The sequence below is a fragment of the Centropristis striata genome, chromosome 19, assembly GCF_030273125.1.
Source record: "Centropristis striata isolate RG_2023a ecotype Rhode Island chromosome 19, C.striata_1.0, whole genome shotgun sequence".
Classification (NCBI taxonomy): Eukaryota; Metazoa; Chordata; class Actinopteri; order Perciformes; family Serranidae; genus Centropristis; species Centropristis striata.
The window spans coordinates 13522263-13539796 of record NC_081535.1 but is presented as its reverse complement, the minus strand read 5'-3'; the positions used below and the strand labels follow the sequence as shown (position 1 = coordinate 13539796).

General features: G+C 37.2%; 2 protein-coding genes across 2 annotated transcripts; one reads left to right on the top strand and one right to left on the bottom strand.

The window, feature by feature from the left end:
- The first annotated feature begins 3525 nt into the window (after window positions 1-3525).
- rhof (ras homolog family member F) lies at window positions 3526-8719 on the top strand. The gene is made up of 5 exons (XM_059358724.1): window positions 3526-4523; window positions 4746-4833; window positions 6221-6330; window positions 6998-7132; window positions 7549-8719. The coding sequence occupies exons 1-5, from the start codon at window positions 4389-4391 to the stop codon at window positions 7711-7713; spliced, it is 633 nt and encodes a 210-aa protein (XP_059214707.1). The 5' UTR covers window positions 3526-4388; the 3' UTR covers window positions 7714-8719.
- A 562-nt stretch (window positions 8720-9281) lies between these two features.
- tmem120b (transmembrane protein 120B) lies at window positions 9282-17518 on the bottom strand. Its single transcript, XM_059358723.1, has 12 exons — window positions 17376-17518; window positions 15112-15230; window positions 14820-14936; window positions 14674-14733; window positions 14477-14572; window positions 14293-14382; window positions 14092-14157; window positions 13891-13952; window positions 11714-11806; window positions 11385-11449; window positions 11165-11233; window positions 9282-10556 (listed from the first exon to the last, which is right to left on the bottom strand). The coding sequence occupies exons 1-12, from the start codon at window positions 17436-17438 to the stop codon at window positions 10440-10442; spliced, it is 1017 nt and encodes a 338-aa protein (XP_059214706.1). The 5' UTR covers window positions 17439-17518; the 3' UTR covers window positions 9282-10439.
- Between the last annotated feature and the right edge of the window lie 16 nt (window positions 17519-17534).

The window sequence follows — 17534 nt, the reverse complement described above, 5'->3', positions numbered from 1 at the left end:
TCGCTCCGAGGACATTTCACGAAGTCTTTACATCGACCGACACGGGGAGATTTTACTCGAATGGCAGTATATTTTAAAATAATTAAAATAGAAGAAAAACAGCCGACAGAGCGTGAAAAGGGAGGGAAATGTTAATACAGTGGCGTATTCAGGCTGTGGGTTGCTGGGCTGAACTCTGGACGGCTGCCATGAGAGCTGGAGCGTGTTGTTGCACCCCCACACTGCCATATAAGGTCATCAGAAATCCTCTGCAGCAGCAGCTCCCTGTTGTTCTGTATCTGGGTGAAAATAACACGGGGGGTGCTTCGAGACAAAGACCGGCGTATCACTAGCCTCGAGTGTTTCAGGTGCTACATATCAAATACAAAGTAACAAGACGGGACTCTATCTTTTGTTCAGTGGAGGAGTTGATTTAGAGAGAACGAGGGGGAGGGGTGTTGTTATTCGGTCTTCAGGTGGGCCACTATGGTGTCTTTTTTTTCTTTACTGTGTGAGCGTGTGTATATTGCTAATGAGAGCACAAACTCGTAGTCTGCTGTCAGAGGCCTGTTTTTCTTGTTATCCACTCGTAGCTCGGGCTGCCAAGTGCGCGCGTTCCTCCATTTGCAGGTCACGAGGCAGCATTCCTCTCTGCCCAACCCCCACACCCCAGTCCCAATGGTGACAAAATTGTGAAGAAGGAGTTTTAGGCTATGTGTGCAACAAAGGTGAATATTTTTACGTTCAGATCTGCCAATGAGGTTATTTATAGGCCTTTGTTTAAAAAAAAAAAAAAAAAAAAACACCCTTCCCGGTGGGTTGCGCCATTCAGCTTTGCGCGTCGCTGACAGACTGGAATATTCCACACAGACAGAGGACTGGCCTCTCTCCTGCAGGACAGCTGTCTCTCTGCACGGCGAAAAAACTATTTTTGACAAATGTTCTTTGTTTATTAACTGATGAAAAGGGGCTATGGATATTCTGTACACCTACAGGACAATTTAACATCCTTCATAGGCTACGTCATTCAAATGTTAGGCTGTCCGTTTCACTTGTAAGTCAGAACAAGCACTCTTTTTTTTATTGTTAGTAGGCTTTACAGGCATTTTTAATAGCTTGTACTACACAATACCGTTTTGTAGAAACGTCTGGGGCTTTATGGTTACTTCTGTGAAGTCAGAATAACCAGGCATCCAGGAAAACTGCTCTGTGCCATTTCCTCCTGTCTCTCTTTGTATGTTCAGCCTTTTATTCTGACGGGATTGTTTATTAATCTAATCAGGTATACTCCGTACTTTCTGTGTGTTTTTTATTTATTATACATGGGTAAACTCTTAATCAAGGATTTTTCATTGGTGGTACTGTATTTATTTTATTTAAAACATTGACTTCTTTTAACATTTGCATGTCATATTACACAGTATGGTTTGTGTGTCTGTGTTTCTGAGATGTTTAAATAAATAGAATATACCCTCATTTTTTATGTTTTATTGTTGTTGAAACTGAATCAGTTTGTTGTTGTTTTTGATGGACTTATATTGCAAATTTACCCTTAAATGAGCCAAGGCCCATTTTTAAAACAGTATTTTAACCTATTATGACATATTATTCAAATACTACACTTAGATACACAATGATCCTAATCCATGCTGAAGGGTGATATAACTGTAGAGACAATTTGAATTTTTCTTCAATAGGTTCAACTCTTTATACTGTTACTAACTGTATTTTACTGTTATTACTGCTAAGTTATTGCCGTTAATGTGTGTATTCTGGAAAAATACTTAAAAGATGACATGTTTTCTTAAAATAGGCAAAGTAAGGGCAGTGTCAGCTCATCCTCTTAAAGGGACAGCTTGCTCAAATTTCCACCACTCCTACCCACTAACTGCATATTTTCCCATCCGTGACCACTGAAATTTAACCTTTAAATTTGACTTTGGAGCTTACCTCAGTTTGAGTTTGACTAAATGACAGAAAATGTTCCAGACCAGAGACTGAATTAATAGTAATCTAAAATATATTATTTTTGTATGTTCTGATAATGGGCTATAATTTGCTCTCTTCTGACACCCACTGTAACTGACGTTGAAATGTTAAAGTACCATTTTATTGCATATGCTGTCATTTCCATGGACATTCTCAATCACACAGTAGTGACTTATTGACAGTTGCATTTTATGAATTCATAAGACTACAGTGCACATCCAGCTGCTTTTGATAATTACTGTGTAGACCACATCTGGCTCGACCATAATTTAAACAGTGATAATGCTCTAAAGCAGCCTCTCTGTCTCACACACCCACAGCCTTCTATTTAAAAATCAACACTGACAGTAAGATAACATACGGTACCTCAGAATGTTATCTCCACACCAATCATTTTATTCTGCCTATTTAATTAGTTTGATGCTGGATAAAGATATCAGCACCCTGGGACGAGAGAAAATAGTTCATCCTGACGCCCCAATCTGTGATGTCACTGCTGTGTTCAGCCATACAGACTAGACTGAGACATATGACTGACGCTTGTTGATACCTCTGGGCATTCAAAATAATCATAATAACAGGAAAGGACAGGAACAAATAATGTGCACTTTACCAATTGTATGATTCAACATACAGACTGGTTGCTGAAGGTTTTATTTAAAAACAAATAATTTTATAATCATAGATCCAAATCAATGTTTTTCTATAAACGCATCATATTTTGGTTTGCTATGAAGACAAGTGAGAAGTGTTGACAAGTGTTTCTGGTCAGTCATTATTATATATTATAAGCATGGAATCCCATGCATATTATACAGACATTTAATGAATTACCATTAAAGGAATATGACATAAATGCAAACAGCCATGGCTGGCTATAAAAAGTGTTAGCAATGTCAAATAAAAGGTCTACAGACATAATATAATTAAAGGATAGCAGAAAATGAGGCTCCCAGTTTATAACTTATGCCATATCTCAGGGTTCCTACAGGTGCTGGATGTGTTAATTTCAAGGTTTGAAAATAATTATGCTTTTTAATTATAACATGAAACTTTGCTTTGGTTTAATTTGTCACCCTTCTGCATGAGTACTGTCACAAAATTCTTTTGGTTGCTTATAGCACAATTACATCTAATTTATTGTGATGAAGAAGTGAAATCAGTATACTTTATATAAACTTCATGAACTGAATATAAATATGTGATTTACCACAGCTACAAGGTGCAGTAAAAGCTTGAAAAAGCTTCAATATTACTATAAAAAAGGTTTGGGGAGCCTGAATAATGTGCATCTTCAGATGAATTTAAAGGCTAAGAGTCTAATATAATCATTGATCGAAATCAAAGTTTCTGTACCTCATATTGTTTATATATATATATATATGACAATATTATTATTATGTAATTAAATATTATAATGTTATAATATACTTCATGTTTCAGTTTCTTATGAAGTTATTTGTGATCAATCATGATGAGTGTGGAATCCCATATTGACACACACACACACACACACACACACACACACACACACACACACATATATATATATATATATATATATATATATATTGATATACTGATATATACTGATATTGATATATACATTTAGTGATATATACATTTAGTGAATTACCATTAATGGAATATGGGATATTGATTCAAACAGTCACACCTGACAATGAACAGGGTGGGTAAAATCAAAACCATAGAGACATAATATATTTAAAGAATCTTAGGCGAAAGGAGGCCGCTGGTTTATTACTTGTAATGTTAGAATTTTCTTTTTAATCTAGGAAGAGGAGGGGCAGGCCTTAAACTGAAGTGCATTTCTGCAAAAGCAAGTTCCCACAAGTAAAAAAGCTGTAAAGGAGGTACTCAGCAGCCCATTCACTGTCATCAGAGCATATCAAGGCCACACAGTCATAGCTCTTCAGATAATGCAGAAATCTGTTACTGGGAACAAAAACCCATTGACGCAACTTCAGCATTAGAAGTGAACATTTTCAGTGTTATCTCACACGCACAACTCTGTGGATGGAGGCAGTGCTTCAGATTGAGCACCCACCCAGAAAATGAAATGCAATAGAGGAAGTAGGAGCAGCCAGACTCAACTGCTCCACATGTGCAACTGACTATTCTTACTCAGAGATGCTTTCAGTGAACTAACCCACCACAGGATAGGAGAGGAGTGTAGGGGGTCAACTGGAAACAGTGTGAGAGGAACAGGAAGTGGTAAGCAGAGCGAGCTACCCGGTAAAACATGAGGCTTGTCTGTTCCTCTTGACACTGCCTGTACATCATCGCAGCATTTTTCCAAATATAGAATTATCAGGCTTTGATATGTATCTAACTTAAATCTGGAGAGAGGATCTTCAGCCCATTCCTGCCCGGCACCTGTTTGATTGTTTGGAGGCGAAATGACACAAAAAGGTGGTGGGACTGCGAATGGTACCACGAAGAAGGTACAAGAACTTAAAATTGTGATAGTGGGAGATGGAGGCTGCGGAAAAACATCACTTCTGATGGTTTATGCTAAAGGGGACTTTCCAGAGGTAAGAACAGCTACCATGTCATGTAATGTACCTCATCTTTTGATATTGTATATTCATTGATTAGTAAAGTTCTTCTTACTGTTATTGTGAATACAGTGATGTTTGAACTTCTAGGGATCACTAATATACTTTTACAACATATAAATGGGCAGACATATGAAAGAATATATAAATATAGCTGTGTGATAAAATGTATATCTTTCTCTTGTGTGTCAAAAACAGAAATATGCACCATCAGTGTTCGAAAAATATGTTACCACTATCTCTGTCGGAGGGAAAGAGATAAAGCTCAACCTGTATGACACAGCTGGTAAGACTCTTTTTTTCAAATAAGAAAAATAACCTCCATATTCTTAGATTAACTCTTTACTGTCAGTGTATTTCACATTATGTGTGGAGACCACATGATGGAACACAATGGAAACTGTATACAGATAATACAACATTAATACTTATTCATATTATAGTTATTCATATTAGGTTTAGACATCCTCCCACAGTGTATTCAGTCTGTCTCTATGTTCTGGAACTGACGAAGAGAGGAAGTGGTAAAGTTTGTTGTTTACGTCAGTGCATCAAGAAATTCATCTTTCTGGAACTGAAAAAGCTACTAATAAGCAGGAATGGAATATACTTAATAACCAAATTTACAAAGAAAAAAATAGTAAAATCCCCTAGTTCCTCCTGATGTAAAGGGGAACACCACCTGAATTAAGAATTCCAATATGTCCTATATTGTAATCCAGCTTTTATACTTAATTAAATCACAAATTTGAGATTCATTTTTTTGATTTGGGACTTTTGGACTTTCTTAGTACATAAAAATATAATTTAATATTTTGATTTTTAGTGCAGTTCCCCTTCAATGTTGTTCTGAGTGTGTACTTAAATATAATATTTTTTTGAATTTTGATTTTAGCCATAGAGTCTTATATTTATTGTACTTTGTATTATTCCTAGTTAACAATATACCAGGATCACCTCAATGCAAGGGCTGGGTATAATCAAATGTATGTGCTGACACAGATCAGATTCTCATTTATTCTGTGTCTGATTCAGAATGTTGTTGATATTTTCTGATATTTGGGTTTTGATTTATTTTCCTACACAATAATTTTTTTCTTGTGCATACCAGGGCATGTCAGTCAAGCTGCTTGTGGGTTGTTTTCATAATGAAACTACTAACTTGTGCTTTTTTTTATTGTGCAGTCAAGGGAAAATTCAATCAACATTTTGTTGGTTGATATATTATAAGGATGGCTCTTTATGTTTTTGCAGATGAACTCTTGTGTTTATAATTGGTACAAAAGAGTATCAAAAACTACCATTTTGCACAAGCTTTAGCTAAAGAGGTAGTGATACAGTCTGACTCAAACTGTAAAAGTATGAAGTTCCAGTGTGAACGGAACAGTTTTTAAAGTAATTTCATTTTCAGGAAAACCCATGACAGACTGTGCCGGCAGCTTATCTTCTGAATAATTGCAGCAGGGTGCCTTACATCAGGGTGAAAGGAAGCTGAAGCCAGGATGTGGTTTCATACATCTACTCTAACTTTGTAACATACATCGTATCTTTGTTTTCAGGCTGTGGCGTCAAAACCAGACCACTTTAGTTCAGTCTACAGGAACTGGTATTTGCAGTTGTGCACACCCTTACATTTATCAGCTGACATGTATTGTGTGCCTTCTTTCTTTTAGGACAGGATGACTATGACAGACTGAGGCCACTTTCATACCAAGAGGTTGATCTGGTTCTGGTCTGCTTTGATGTGACCAACCCCACCAGCTATGAGAATGTCATGATAAAGGTAATCATTACTTAGCATTAACAACATTTCAGGGTTTGCTGTTCACATTCAGTTTGTAAATGATTGTTAGAGGCTGGTATGTTGGAGTTGGCTTCATTCTTTTAGCTATGATTAACTCATGTGACTGAACCTGCATGTGGACATTGAACCTCTTGTGCATACAGGTAGGACTCAGTGTTGTGCTGGGACTTTCTCTTTTCTAAATGCTGCCAAAGAATTTAATCCCAAAGCAAAAACTCTGATGTTAAATTATTCCTCAGAGACATTTTTTTTGGCTTTTTCATTTTATTAAATTGTTGGTCATTTTGGCTGTGTTAATACATATGGCATACATTTTTGCAAAGCATTTTAAAATGCAAAATATAGAATAAAAATGCATGAAAATCAAACTTATTTGACATATTCCATACTCTGAAAGGGAAACAATTGCCTCCTGTCATTTAGCAGAAAATATTTCCATTTTGTGTTTTTTTTTTTATATCAACAGTGGTATTATGTAAACAAAGTGACATTTAAAGGGTTACATTTTTGAAAATGAATGAATATTTGGTAGTGATGATTGGGACTGAAGTTGGTTAAAATATTTAACTGAGGAAAAGTGGAAAATAAGGACCCCAGGTGAATTTATTTACAGAGAGACTCATGGGTTCTTATGTCGTTTACCCAGTGGCACCCAGAGGTAAAGCACTTCTGTCGGGACACGCCGGTCATCCTGATTGGCTGCAAGACTGACCTCAGGAAAGATAAAGAGTGTGCGAGGAAGCTCAAGGCCTTGGCTCAGGATCCCATCACTTACATACAGGTAAGGAAGACAGACAGACATTTAATTATCTATAAAAACAAATTTTTGCTTGAGGCGGCAGGATGTTAACTACAACATGCGAGAGGAAGCACCCTAACCAGAGCAGTCAACCACACATGGATTATGAGACAATGGGGCCCTGGGCACAGATATGCAAGAGGCCCCATCACCTGTGCTACATAGGAGCAAAACACACAGACTTAAAAGCTGTTTATAGTCATTTTTGTGTGTTGTGTTATTAATTTAAGTCTCTTACTGGTTTGTGAATCTGGGCCTTTGCTTGGTAGGGCTGTTAAGTAAACCGCCCATGCACTGACTGACACTTAAAGTTTGAATGCAATAACAAATCTCTTCCAAATGTACATTTATCACCATACACAGTCTAATTTCTAACGTTGGGTTGGTTTTTGATGCAGGGTGAGGAGACCCGGCAGCAGATGAATGCAGAGCTCTACCTCGAGTGTTCAGCAAAGTATCAAGAGAACGTGGAAGACATTTTCAGGGAGGCCACCAAAAGAACTTTGGCCTTCAATAAAAAACAAAAAAAACACAAGAGGAAGAAGCAATGTGTCATTTTGTGAAACCAAAAGAACAGCTGATTCTTGAGGACTTCACTGAAGAAAACCACTCATTCACTTTAAGAGTTGTTGGATTTTCAGAGACCAAAGATGATGTGGAAACAGCTGTATGACCTCTGGCTCAAAGAGCAACCGCTAGTCCCTGCAAGTTTGGGCCTCATTGCGTCATTAGCCCACAAGAAAAATGACTAATGACGTAACAGGAAAGACAATTTTGCAAGAAGCAGCAGAGTGATGTGCACCTTGAAACGCCTTCTGTCAATGTATGTAAAAAAAAAAAACTTCTATGAGACATTTGTAGCATTTTTTATATTTCTTTCTGATAAAAAACATTTGTACTGTTTACAGACCTGTGTTACTGTAATGTGTTTCTACTGGGGGAAATCTAACTGTTAGTTCTTGTATTGAAAACAAGCTGAACCAAGAGGGGTTTAAAAAAAAAAGTTTATTCAGCTGGAGAACAGGAGATCTCTCAGCACAAAGGGACACCTCGTCCTTCACAAAAATTCAAATAAAAAGACAAACATACACTTTGCAAAATATGTGGTTTTCACTGCACATGAAAGGTCAGGCCACAAAACAGTAACCCTGACAAAGTCTCTATTGTAATCTAAAAAAGTACAATATTTGCCTCTGAGATGCAGTGGAGTAAAAGTATAAAGCCTGGCAATAGTCAAGTACCAGGATTTCAAATTTGTACTCAGGCCTTAAGTAATATACTTACATTCAATATATAATGGTACTGCAGCTTTAACAGTCTTGAGGAAAAAACGTGGTCAACACCCAACAGGGTTAGTTCATTTCCAGTAAAACAAAACACTGAACTAGAATTTGTTTTGGAGCTGTGCCAACCTGAATGCAGGGGGCTCATTATCTTTACCAACAGCGCCCACTAGTGTTGGAAACACTGCATGTGTACAATCTCTGCACAATTCAAGGTTTTTCCACTGAAAATGCAATTAAGTTCTGTCCCATTGCACAAGAAACCAAGAAACACAGAAATAGTTTTAGTTAGGTGTTTAATTATTAATATATTTTTTACAACAATGTACACAGATTGAGAAATTGTCAACTGTCTCTTGATACTGATCATACTCAGGCACCAGTTACAGTATTGAAATGATGAAAACATTGTAGCTACATCATAAAAATGAGGAAATCAAGTTGTTTTGTGCATTCTGGCAGCTCTTGCTTAAAATGTAACATTTTGGTTCTGTAACTCAACATGCTTCAATTTTCCCTCAATAAAAGTGATACATAAATAGTGATTCTCCTCGGCATGATTGCTCTCTGGGATATGACATAAAAAACGCTACAGTCTTTGGATTTTACAAAATAAAAGGACTGTTTTTTTTTTTGCTGTGAGAGGGAGAATAAGGCATTAGAGACCCGACATTGCTGAAAAAACAAACAAGACCCTACTTTCACACAAGCATGAAACAGGTACCAGACAACACTACAGTGAACTAGAGCGGAAGCTCCAAGTTTGGCCATAAGTTAATTTATACAAATATTTTATTAAATATCTTGATTGGAATTAGAAAACAAATAATCCAGCACATTATTAAATCATCATTCTGTATCTTAGTCTTACAGTACCAGTGCTAATAGCAGCATTTAATAATACATTAGGATGGAAACTAACAGCATGTATATCTATTACACAGAGTAATGATACATCTCTGTGCATGGACTTTAATGTTAAACTCTTCTCATATCAGGTCTCCATGATATAATGTTAAATGTGGAAGATCATTAGTGAAACATGTCAAACCTACAGTATGTATTACAGCTTGTTAGCATTATGTTAATGAGAACATAAAAGTGTAACCACTGAGGAGGAATTCACATGAAAACCCCCTTTTATCCTCACCGAGAACAACCATTCTTGTAGAGACAGTACAACTTTTTATGTCTGTGTTCATGTGACCTAACCAAGTTTAGACATTAGACCATTAAAAAAAAAACAATTATGGCTTTTGTAACCACTGCCTGAAGGGAGAAACAGTGTTGCATTCCCTTGTAGTCCTTATCCTTTTGAGGAAATAACAAAAAAAAAAAAAAAAAAACAGACACCAGAAGGAGATTTTTTTTCTGAAATTGAAGGGCAGTCAAGTATCAGGTTTATGTTTTTTTTTAAATTCTAGTAAAAAATACTGGTTAGCAGTGAAATAGCACAACAGGAATTTCAGAACTACACATAAAAAGTTAGATAATTCAAAAAATGAAGCGCAAGTTGTCCAATTTTGTTCGACAGTTTGACCAGTGGAACTTCACAGAAATATGAAGTAGGTGACAGACGTTTGGTCTTCAAAGGCAAACTATATTCTGTTCTGTTGGTCGATGCTACCTGCCTTCTTTTAGTTGCATATGATTTGAACGAAAGGCTCGCTGACAGATTCATGCGCTGACACAAACACCCAAATAAAAACATTCTTCCCGCTCACTTTTTATATACACGATAAAGCGACAAACTGTCTATCAAGTGAACACCACTTTGTGTTGTGACCGACTGTGCAGCAACATCGACGACGAGTCATTGGAAAGCAGAAGCCTGTAGGCCAGATACTTTGGCTGGACGCTGCTGCTGCCATCAAAGCCTGAGAGAAACAGTGGGTTTCAACTTCGTCGTCTCTCGGCCTGATCGTACGGTGGTCAGTCTATCAAGCGATTGTGCGTGTTGCTTCAAAAATTACTGGCCGTTTGTAAGAATCTGAGGTTTCAGTCACTCAGTCACTTTTTTGCACCTTTTCCTGATTTTTCTGAACCTTTTGGTGGACGACTTTTACCGTGGTGAGAAAATTTCCCAGGAACAGGACGAGAAATGTCAGTGCCAGCATAAATACCTGAAAGAGAAAGGAAAGAGGTGGTTTTATTTTAAGACACGTCACAACATGCGCGTTCTCTGAAATGGAAACTATATCTGGATTTTGAAATGTTGAAGGGCTCGGACAAGTTAAGAAGGTGTGAAAAGCATTCTTTCGAACATAGCAACAGATCTTATTTCAAGAAATAAATTGAGTTTAGCACGCATGCTGCTACTGATACAAAAAAAACTTCCCATGAATATGGCCCCAAATGTTAGTGTTCTTATATATATTTAACCATACAATTTTCATTTTGTCTCAACTTAACACAAGACATTTAACCATTGGACCCCCAAGCAGTACCAGGGCCTTGTTTTACCATGTCAAAACAAGAGAACAACAACAATTTTAATGAAATATTGTTATTATAAGCTCAGATCTGGTTCTTTTCTGATCAAATCCTCAGTCACACACGATTCATTCACAGACCATTGAAAATCCAACGATAATATCTATTTTCTACAGTTTCTTATTATGATAAATAGTGTAATTTTGGCGATTTTTAAGATAAACCATGTGTTTGTAGCTTGCCAGCTGTTTGTGTGGTTCAGAGAGTTAAGTAATGGATCTGCCGGAGTGATCCTTACCTGCCACTCCTTACAGTCCTCACGTCCTCCCAAGCGAAACAGGGTCACAGAGTTGTAGAGCTGCCAAAACTGTGAAAGAAGAGGAGGCTTTGTTTTTCATAATGTCTCTGCATGCTCTGATTGTACAAGCAAATTTCAATTTACTGCACATTTTTCTCCACAGCTGATGCAAACAATGAATGCTGGTGTAGAATGTAATAGACAGAAGTCAAAAACTTACGTGGCCAAAAAAGAGAAATGGCAAAAGAAAAGTGAGGCCTCTCCACATCCAGGACTGAAATCCCTCTGCGGAGACAAAAAACCGTAACTGTGACCTTGGGACAACATGACACAGAATACTACACAAGCCTAGTTGTCAATTAGAGATGCTTTGAGAAGCAAATCCACTGGAGGTTCTCAAATTACTCTGACATCTGCTTGGCAGCGCGCTGATGTTAACAACTGTCTCAATCTTTCACCTTTACCCTATTTTTCCAGACATGGTGTTGCAGATGGCTCAAGAGTTCAAACGATTGAAATGGCTAGCACCAAAAATAGCTAACAACTTACCCACTGTGAGGTCCAGCTGATTTCTCTCTCCCAGAGCTCGCAGCCTGTATAAGCAGCCACTCTGGTAGTAATACTGGAGGAACTGGACAAAGCCTGGAGGACAAATGGAGTGCAAAAATAACAGATTAGAACAAAGTCAACACTGTGAGGTGATGAACAGATCAATTCATTTTCACGTGATCTATTTCAGATGTCAGCACAGTTTATCGGCTCAGATTATCAAGTCATAAAATTGAATTTTTAAAAAAGTTCAAGATGCATTTGTCAAATGACTAATCAACCCAAACCCTAACCAGAGAGCCCAATCACATCATGACTTTACATGTGATATACAAGGCAATGGCTGCAACCACCAGTGTGTGGGAAGTTATTTCACTTCTCTACTGACGAGAAGAAATGTTCACACAATGACTGAATAATATATGCAACTATTATCATACAACAGTATATACAGTCTAACATCTCAAATAGAACAGAAGTACAATGAATGGTAAGAATAAACTTGAGCCATGATTCATGTTTATTTATTCATTCAGATCTTTATGTCCAAGTGGAACTAAGTGTATTTAGTCTCAGCTATCAGTTTGAGGAAGGTTGTGTTCCCTTCTTCAATAATGTTTACGCAGCATTTGATCACACTGAACAAACAGACGCAGTGCAGATGATCCTTGACCTGTTCTGGCCTTGACCTACTGACATATTGGCAGCATCTCAAGTGAGAGCAGTCTAAGATTAGTTTTGATTTCTAGCATTAATGGCATATTTGATAAGATGTTTTTATTTAGATTTGGGTTCTGATTTTGGTGTAAAGGTTCAGATTAAAGCCTTAAACTAAGTTAATTATTATTTTATCGTTTTGTTTTTATATTACAAGGAAATAAAGGGCAAAGTGCAAAACATTCAGGTAGAACTGAAACAAGCTGTGCTTTTAAAATAGACAGAAAGTTTATCAGGAACTATTTTGATAAGAGATTACTCATTTCAGTCATGTTTTAATGCCAGGTTGTCTCTGGTTAGCTTTTCTAATTTGAGGATTTTTTCGTTTCCTGTAAATGTGATATCTTTGTTTTTTTGACTGTTGGGCAGACAAAATAAGACATTTGAAGATATTTTTCAGACATTCATTTCAATCAATTTCAGGTGAATTTTCATATTGTTCAAGCTTCATACAGCTGTGATAAATGACATTTTTATATACAGTACATACAGTAAAGTTTAAATGATGTTGTGCTATAAACAACCAAAATGATGTCTTATGACAGCATTCTACAGCAGGATGACAAAGGAAAACACAGCAAAGTTTTAGGTCTCAAAATGTTTGTTAGTAGACTTTGCATTGTGATCATGTATGTTCAAACAGGAAGTAAGGAAGTAGTTAAACAAATTATGATACTGTTTTATAAATACCTTAGTCAACAACTTAAGTGTATTTATACATTATTGGGAGGAGTTATACACTTTTTTCTTTGCTGTGATAGTTTCAGCCATCTCAAACAACTTTACATTAAAGGTGACATAATTGACCAAATGACAATGAATGACAACATTCATAAGAATGCATAAACCCTCCTTCATCTTAATGACAGATGTCATGTCATGGTTACGACAGTGTCCTGTCAGTATTATGCATAGCCCTTCAGATAAAGTATTACCCAACAATTCTTCCACAGCTGGTGTGTGCAGCTGATAAAATACTGACTGACAGCACATGGTCTAGGGCCTCAAAAATCCCAAAGTGTGGCTACACTTTACCAAAGTCAACAAAAACCCTGTGAAATGCTGTGTCTGCTTTAAGGTACGCACAACAAAAGGAGGGACTACCTGTTCCCTGTTATACATTCTGTACATCACACCAAAGGAAGAAGTAAATGCTGCGTTTTGAGGATGAACCACCTCATGTTTCGGTGACAAAATACATTATTCAAACTGAGGAAACATGGTCTCAAACAGACTTCCTAAATAAATTAAATTAGCATAAATAAATAGATTAAACAGATGCAGATTTGGTAAAATGACATCAAATCCAAACTCTAATCTTAACATAAGAAAAATGTTTGTTTTTTAACAAAAAACAAACAAACATTTTGACACCTCAAGCTCAGCTCACACCCCACTGTACACACATGACAACATATGCACATTTTGTTCCAAGTCTAGTAAACAGGATAAAGTCTTACTCTGATAGATGGAGAAAGCGAGGAACTGGCTTCTGAACATCTGATACATGGGCCCCTCCGGCCTGTTGAAGGACACAAGGATAAACAAAAACTAAACAGCTGCAGGCTTTATTATCTTAGCAGTCGCTAACTTGTATGCGTTTATACAAATGTTCAAATATGATGGCTGGAAGCAGTGTGACAGCAAAGACAAAAACTCACCAGGTGAGCATTACACCTGACAGAAAGGTGGATACATAATGGTGAGACACCCACCAACCTTTGATCCTGAAAAGCATAAGAAAAAGATATTTACAATTTTATACCCCAGTAATTCAAAATACTACTCCAATCATGGAGATATCATCAATCCTATTTTCACAAGTTCTCCAGTGGTTTTAATGAATTGACATCAGAACACACCTGGAGCCGTTGCTCATGAGGATGCTTTCCCTTATGGTTAATGTACAATAGTACCACACCAGCAAAAAGTTGAAGATTTCATCAGTGACCCTAAACAAAATAGAGAAAATATGATAATGAGCCACTCTTTAGATTTGAACAAGCCAACGGCAATAATGACAGAGGAGGGAAGATGTTATCTCACCGACAGTTGAGAAAGAAGAGGCAGGTTATTGCTCCAAACATTAGGATTATGGTCATATAAAGCTTGAACTTCTCATACTCATCTTTGTAGGCGAACCTGCGTGAATAAACAGAGGTCAAAAAGAAGATGAAACACACACAAACCCAGAGTCCAAACATACTTTTCATGCTGTCCTGAAGGCTGAATACTTTACATACTTCGCCTGGTTGCTGAGAAGCGTTACGTTCACGTTGCCCAGGACCAAACTCAGGTACAGCCTGCAAACACACACACACAAAAAAACTCATAAGCGAAAAAAGCATTCTTTGTCATGAGTGAATTGTCGGCATGAAAAAGTACTGACCCGTTTTTCTTTGGCAAATACGCTTCCATATCGAAGAAGACATTTTCTTTATCTTTGATTTGTGTTTTGATGTCCATTATAAGTTTTAATTCTTCCTCATCACATGCTTTTGAACACCTGTGGAGAAAGGACAAAATTATCTTGAGTGCAAACGATTGAAAAAGCAAAACAAAACACAAATTGGTCAATGAGCCAAAAACAAATGATAAACAAGTGTAATGCCTGTAGTGTAAGCAAACAATCTATTAAAGAAATCTAGAAATAGAGTTTGGCCAGAGGAGAGAATACTTACTTGGTCAAGCTGCTCCTTAGGTCTTTTAAGCATTTTCTCTGTTTACTGATGGCACTGCTGCATGTTGTCTGAAGATTGGTGAGCTCCTCAAGTTTTTGTCTGTAGATCTTGTGAGTTTCCTAGGAATCAAACAAATACACAACATTTATAAAGGACAGAGAAGTCCATGACTTGCAGTAATGTGTAATACATAGAAATGTGTAAAAAAACAACAACATGAAAACACTGCTGATGTATGATTACAGAAATAAACATTAACTGTATTTGTCATATTTCACTGAAAGAACTTATTTGTATTCAGTGTCTGTAATCAGACACAAATCTTTAGCCTAGCTTAAAAGATTCTCAATAGACAAACAGAGAAGCTCAAACACAGTTTCTATTCAGTGGAGATATTAATGCTTCAACCTGTGAAATCGTGTTTGATCCTTCTGAACACAAACAGCCTGTATTATGCAATAGATCTTCCAGTTTAAATGCAAGTGTGTCTCAGTAGAGATTATCTGTGGTCTGAGGTTAGGTACGTCTGTGACATCCATCACAGACCTTGACATGACTTCTTACATGCGCAGAATTTAAGAGATCATATAATGTGGAACTGTGAAGAATCCAAGACCAAAAAAAGGTCAGTCTTTGTTAAAAGTTCCACAATCAAAGTTTCATTTCATTGTGTAAATGTGAGAAGTGGCCTGAACAGAAGTGTTTTTGAAAATGTGTTTTGGGGATTGCTGTTCAAATGAATCATAGGAAGTTAGCAAGTTGTGTGAAAAGCCAGTTTTCTCAACCCAATAATGTCAACATAGACATGGCCAGTTTACCACAAGCCAATCAACAATTAGTAAAAGACCAATTCTCTTTGAACCCACAGACCCTCGAATTAGGATTTGATGCACAGTTGTACAAATATACAATCTGAGACTGTTTCTTTTGCAATATTTCACATTAGTTGGTCATCAGAACATGCAAGTTTTATTTAGAAAAATACCAGTTGATAGTTACCTTGACCATCTTTCCCTGTGGAATAGCTCCAGATTTTAAATTTTGATGGCATCACATACCACTGGTCTATGTCTCGGATTGTCTGATAACAGGGTGGTAAACATACCACCAATAGTGGTAAAATGAGTGGTCATGCCACAACACCACAGACCACATTATGCTATGATAATATACCTTAAAGTGAGCGGTATTAATTCCTATTATCGATTAACGATACTTATCGTCACACTTGTTAAATAATCGCCATTAAGTCATTTTTGGTCAAAATTGTTTTTTTTTTTTTGCCTAAATCATCTCTTCATGACGCCGACCACCTATGGTAAAATCGCCTTCATCCTGAGTTGATCAGATCATGTGATTTTATCCCTTCAAGAGAATGGCCTATGTCAAGTGTGTGACTTAAGCTGATTTATTATGCCCAAGTCAAAATAAAATGTGACTTAGGTAGGTTTTTGAACATTGCCTTTGTGACTTAAGCAAGATATGGTAACACTTTGACACACTCATGTCACTCTTATGTCGACACCTTCTAAATAAAGTGCTACTATATCTGCTTAAGTCACAAAGGCATGTTCAAAATTACATAATTTACACACAGTGTTATTACTATGCCAATAGCCATCCTTTGTTACATCCTTTTTGAGTGAAATGATCAATAAATGTCATATGTTACACTTTGGGTGAAGTTTTTTGTGTTTCCTGCAAAACTTGAAAAAATTAGTTAGGCGATTATTTTAACAGGGTGACGATATTTTGTTGTTTCAAGTTAGCTAGCTAGCGAACGGGAGCTAGCGTGGTAATGATGAATGATGATGCATTCAATGACCACGACATGATTTACTCGAGCAAAGCAACAGTGTGAAGTTGCGTTTAAGACCAGTGAGTAACTTTAGTAGCAACCATTTAGTTCACATTAATCAAACGCTCTGTGGTTGGCTGTTACTGTAACGCTAGCTGAGCATTAGCCGCCACACTAGCAGCAGCACTTGAAACCTGCTGCTAACGTTAGCGGCTGTAACACACGGATGTTACAGTAAACGTCAAATATGACAAACACAAGTGGAACATATTTCATCCTTTAGATATTACGATCGACAGCAAAGTTACTAGTTAAAGCTCAAAGCTGCGTTTACGGCTCAGCTGAGAATGAATGACGAATAGGAAAGAGCCATCCAAACTAACGTGTCTGCTGTCAGTGCCTCCACGACACGCTACAGCCAGCTATCTACCGCACACTATGTACTTGCTTTAGTGTTGTATGTCACCTGTAATTGTTGATATTCCTCATCAATTTCCTCCCACTCAGTCTGAAACTTCGGTTTGGACATTGTGGTCCAGTAGCTGATGTAGCGAGGAGGACGACTTCACAAGCTCTTTCACCCCAAATCTCTCCTCACAGGCTGACTGTCCACAGGAGCTCTTTT

What these genes read in the sequence shown, in the direction of transcription:
- rhof (XM_059358724.1), top strand. Translation starts at nt 4,389, where the DNA reads ATGACACAAAAAGGTGGTGGGACTGCGAATGGTACCACGAAGAAGGTA. An exon ending in CTAAAGGGGACTTTCCAGAG is followed by an intron (nt 4,524 to 4,745) that starts GTAAGAACAGCT and finishes TGTCAAAAACAG; the next exon opens with AAATATGCACCATCAGTGTT. An exon ending in ATGAGAATGTCATGATAAAG is followed by an intron (nt 6,331 to 6,997) that starts GTAATCATTACT and finishes TCGTTTACCCAG; the next exon opens with TGGCACCCAGAGGTAAAGCA.
- tmem120b (XM_059358723.1), bottom strand. Translation starts at nt 17,438, where the DNA reads ATGTCCAAACCGAAGTTTCAGACTGAGTGGGAGGAAATTGATGAGGAA. An exon ending in CTAAGGAGCAGCTTGACCAA is followed by an intron (nt 14,937 to 15,111) that starts GTAAGTATTCTC and finishes CTTTCTCCACAG; the next exon opens with GTGTTCAAAAGCATGTGATG. An exon ending in AGGACTGTAAGGAGTGGCAG is followed by an intron (nt 10,557 to 11,164) that starts GTAAGGATCACT and finishes TTTCTCTTTCAG; the next exon opens with GTATTTATGCTGGCACTGAC.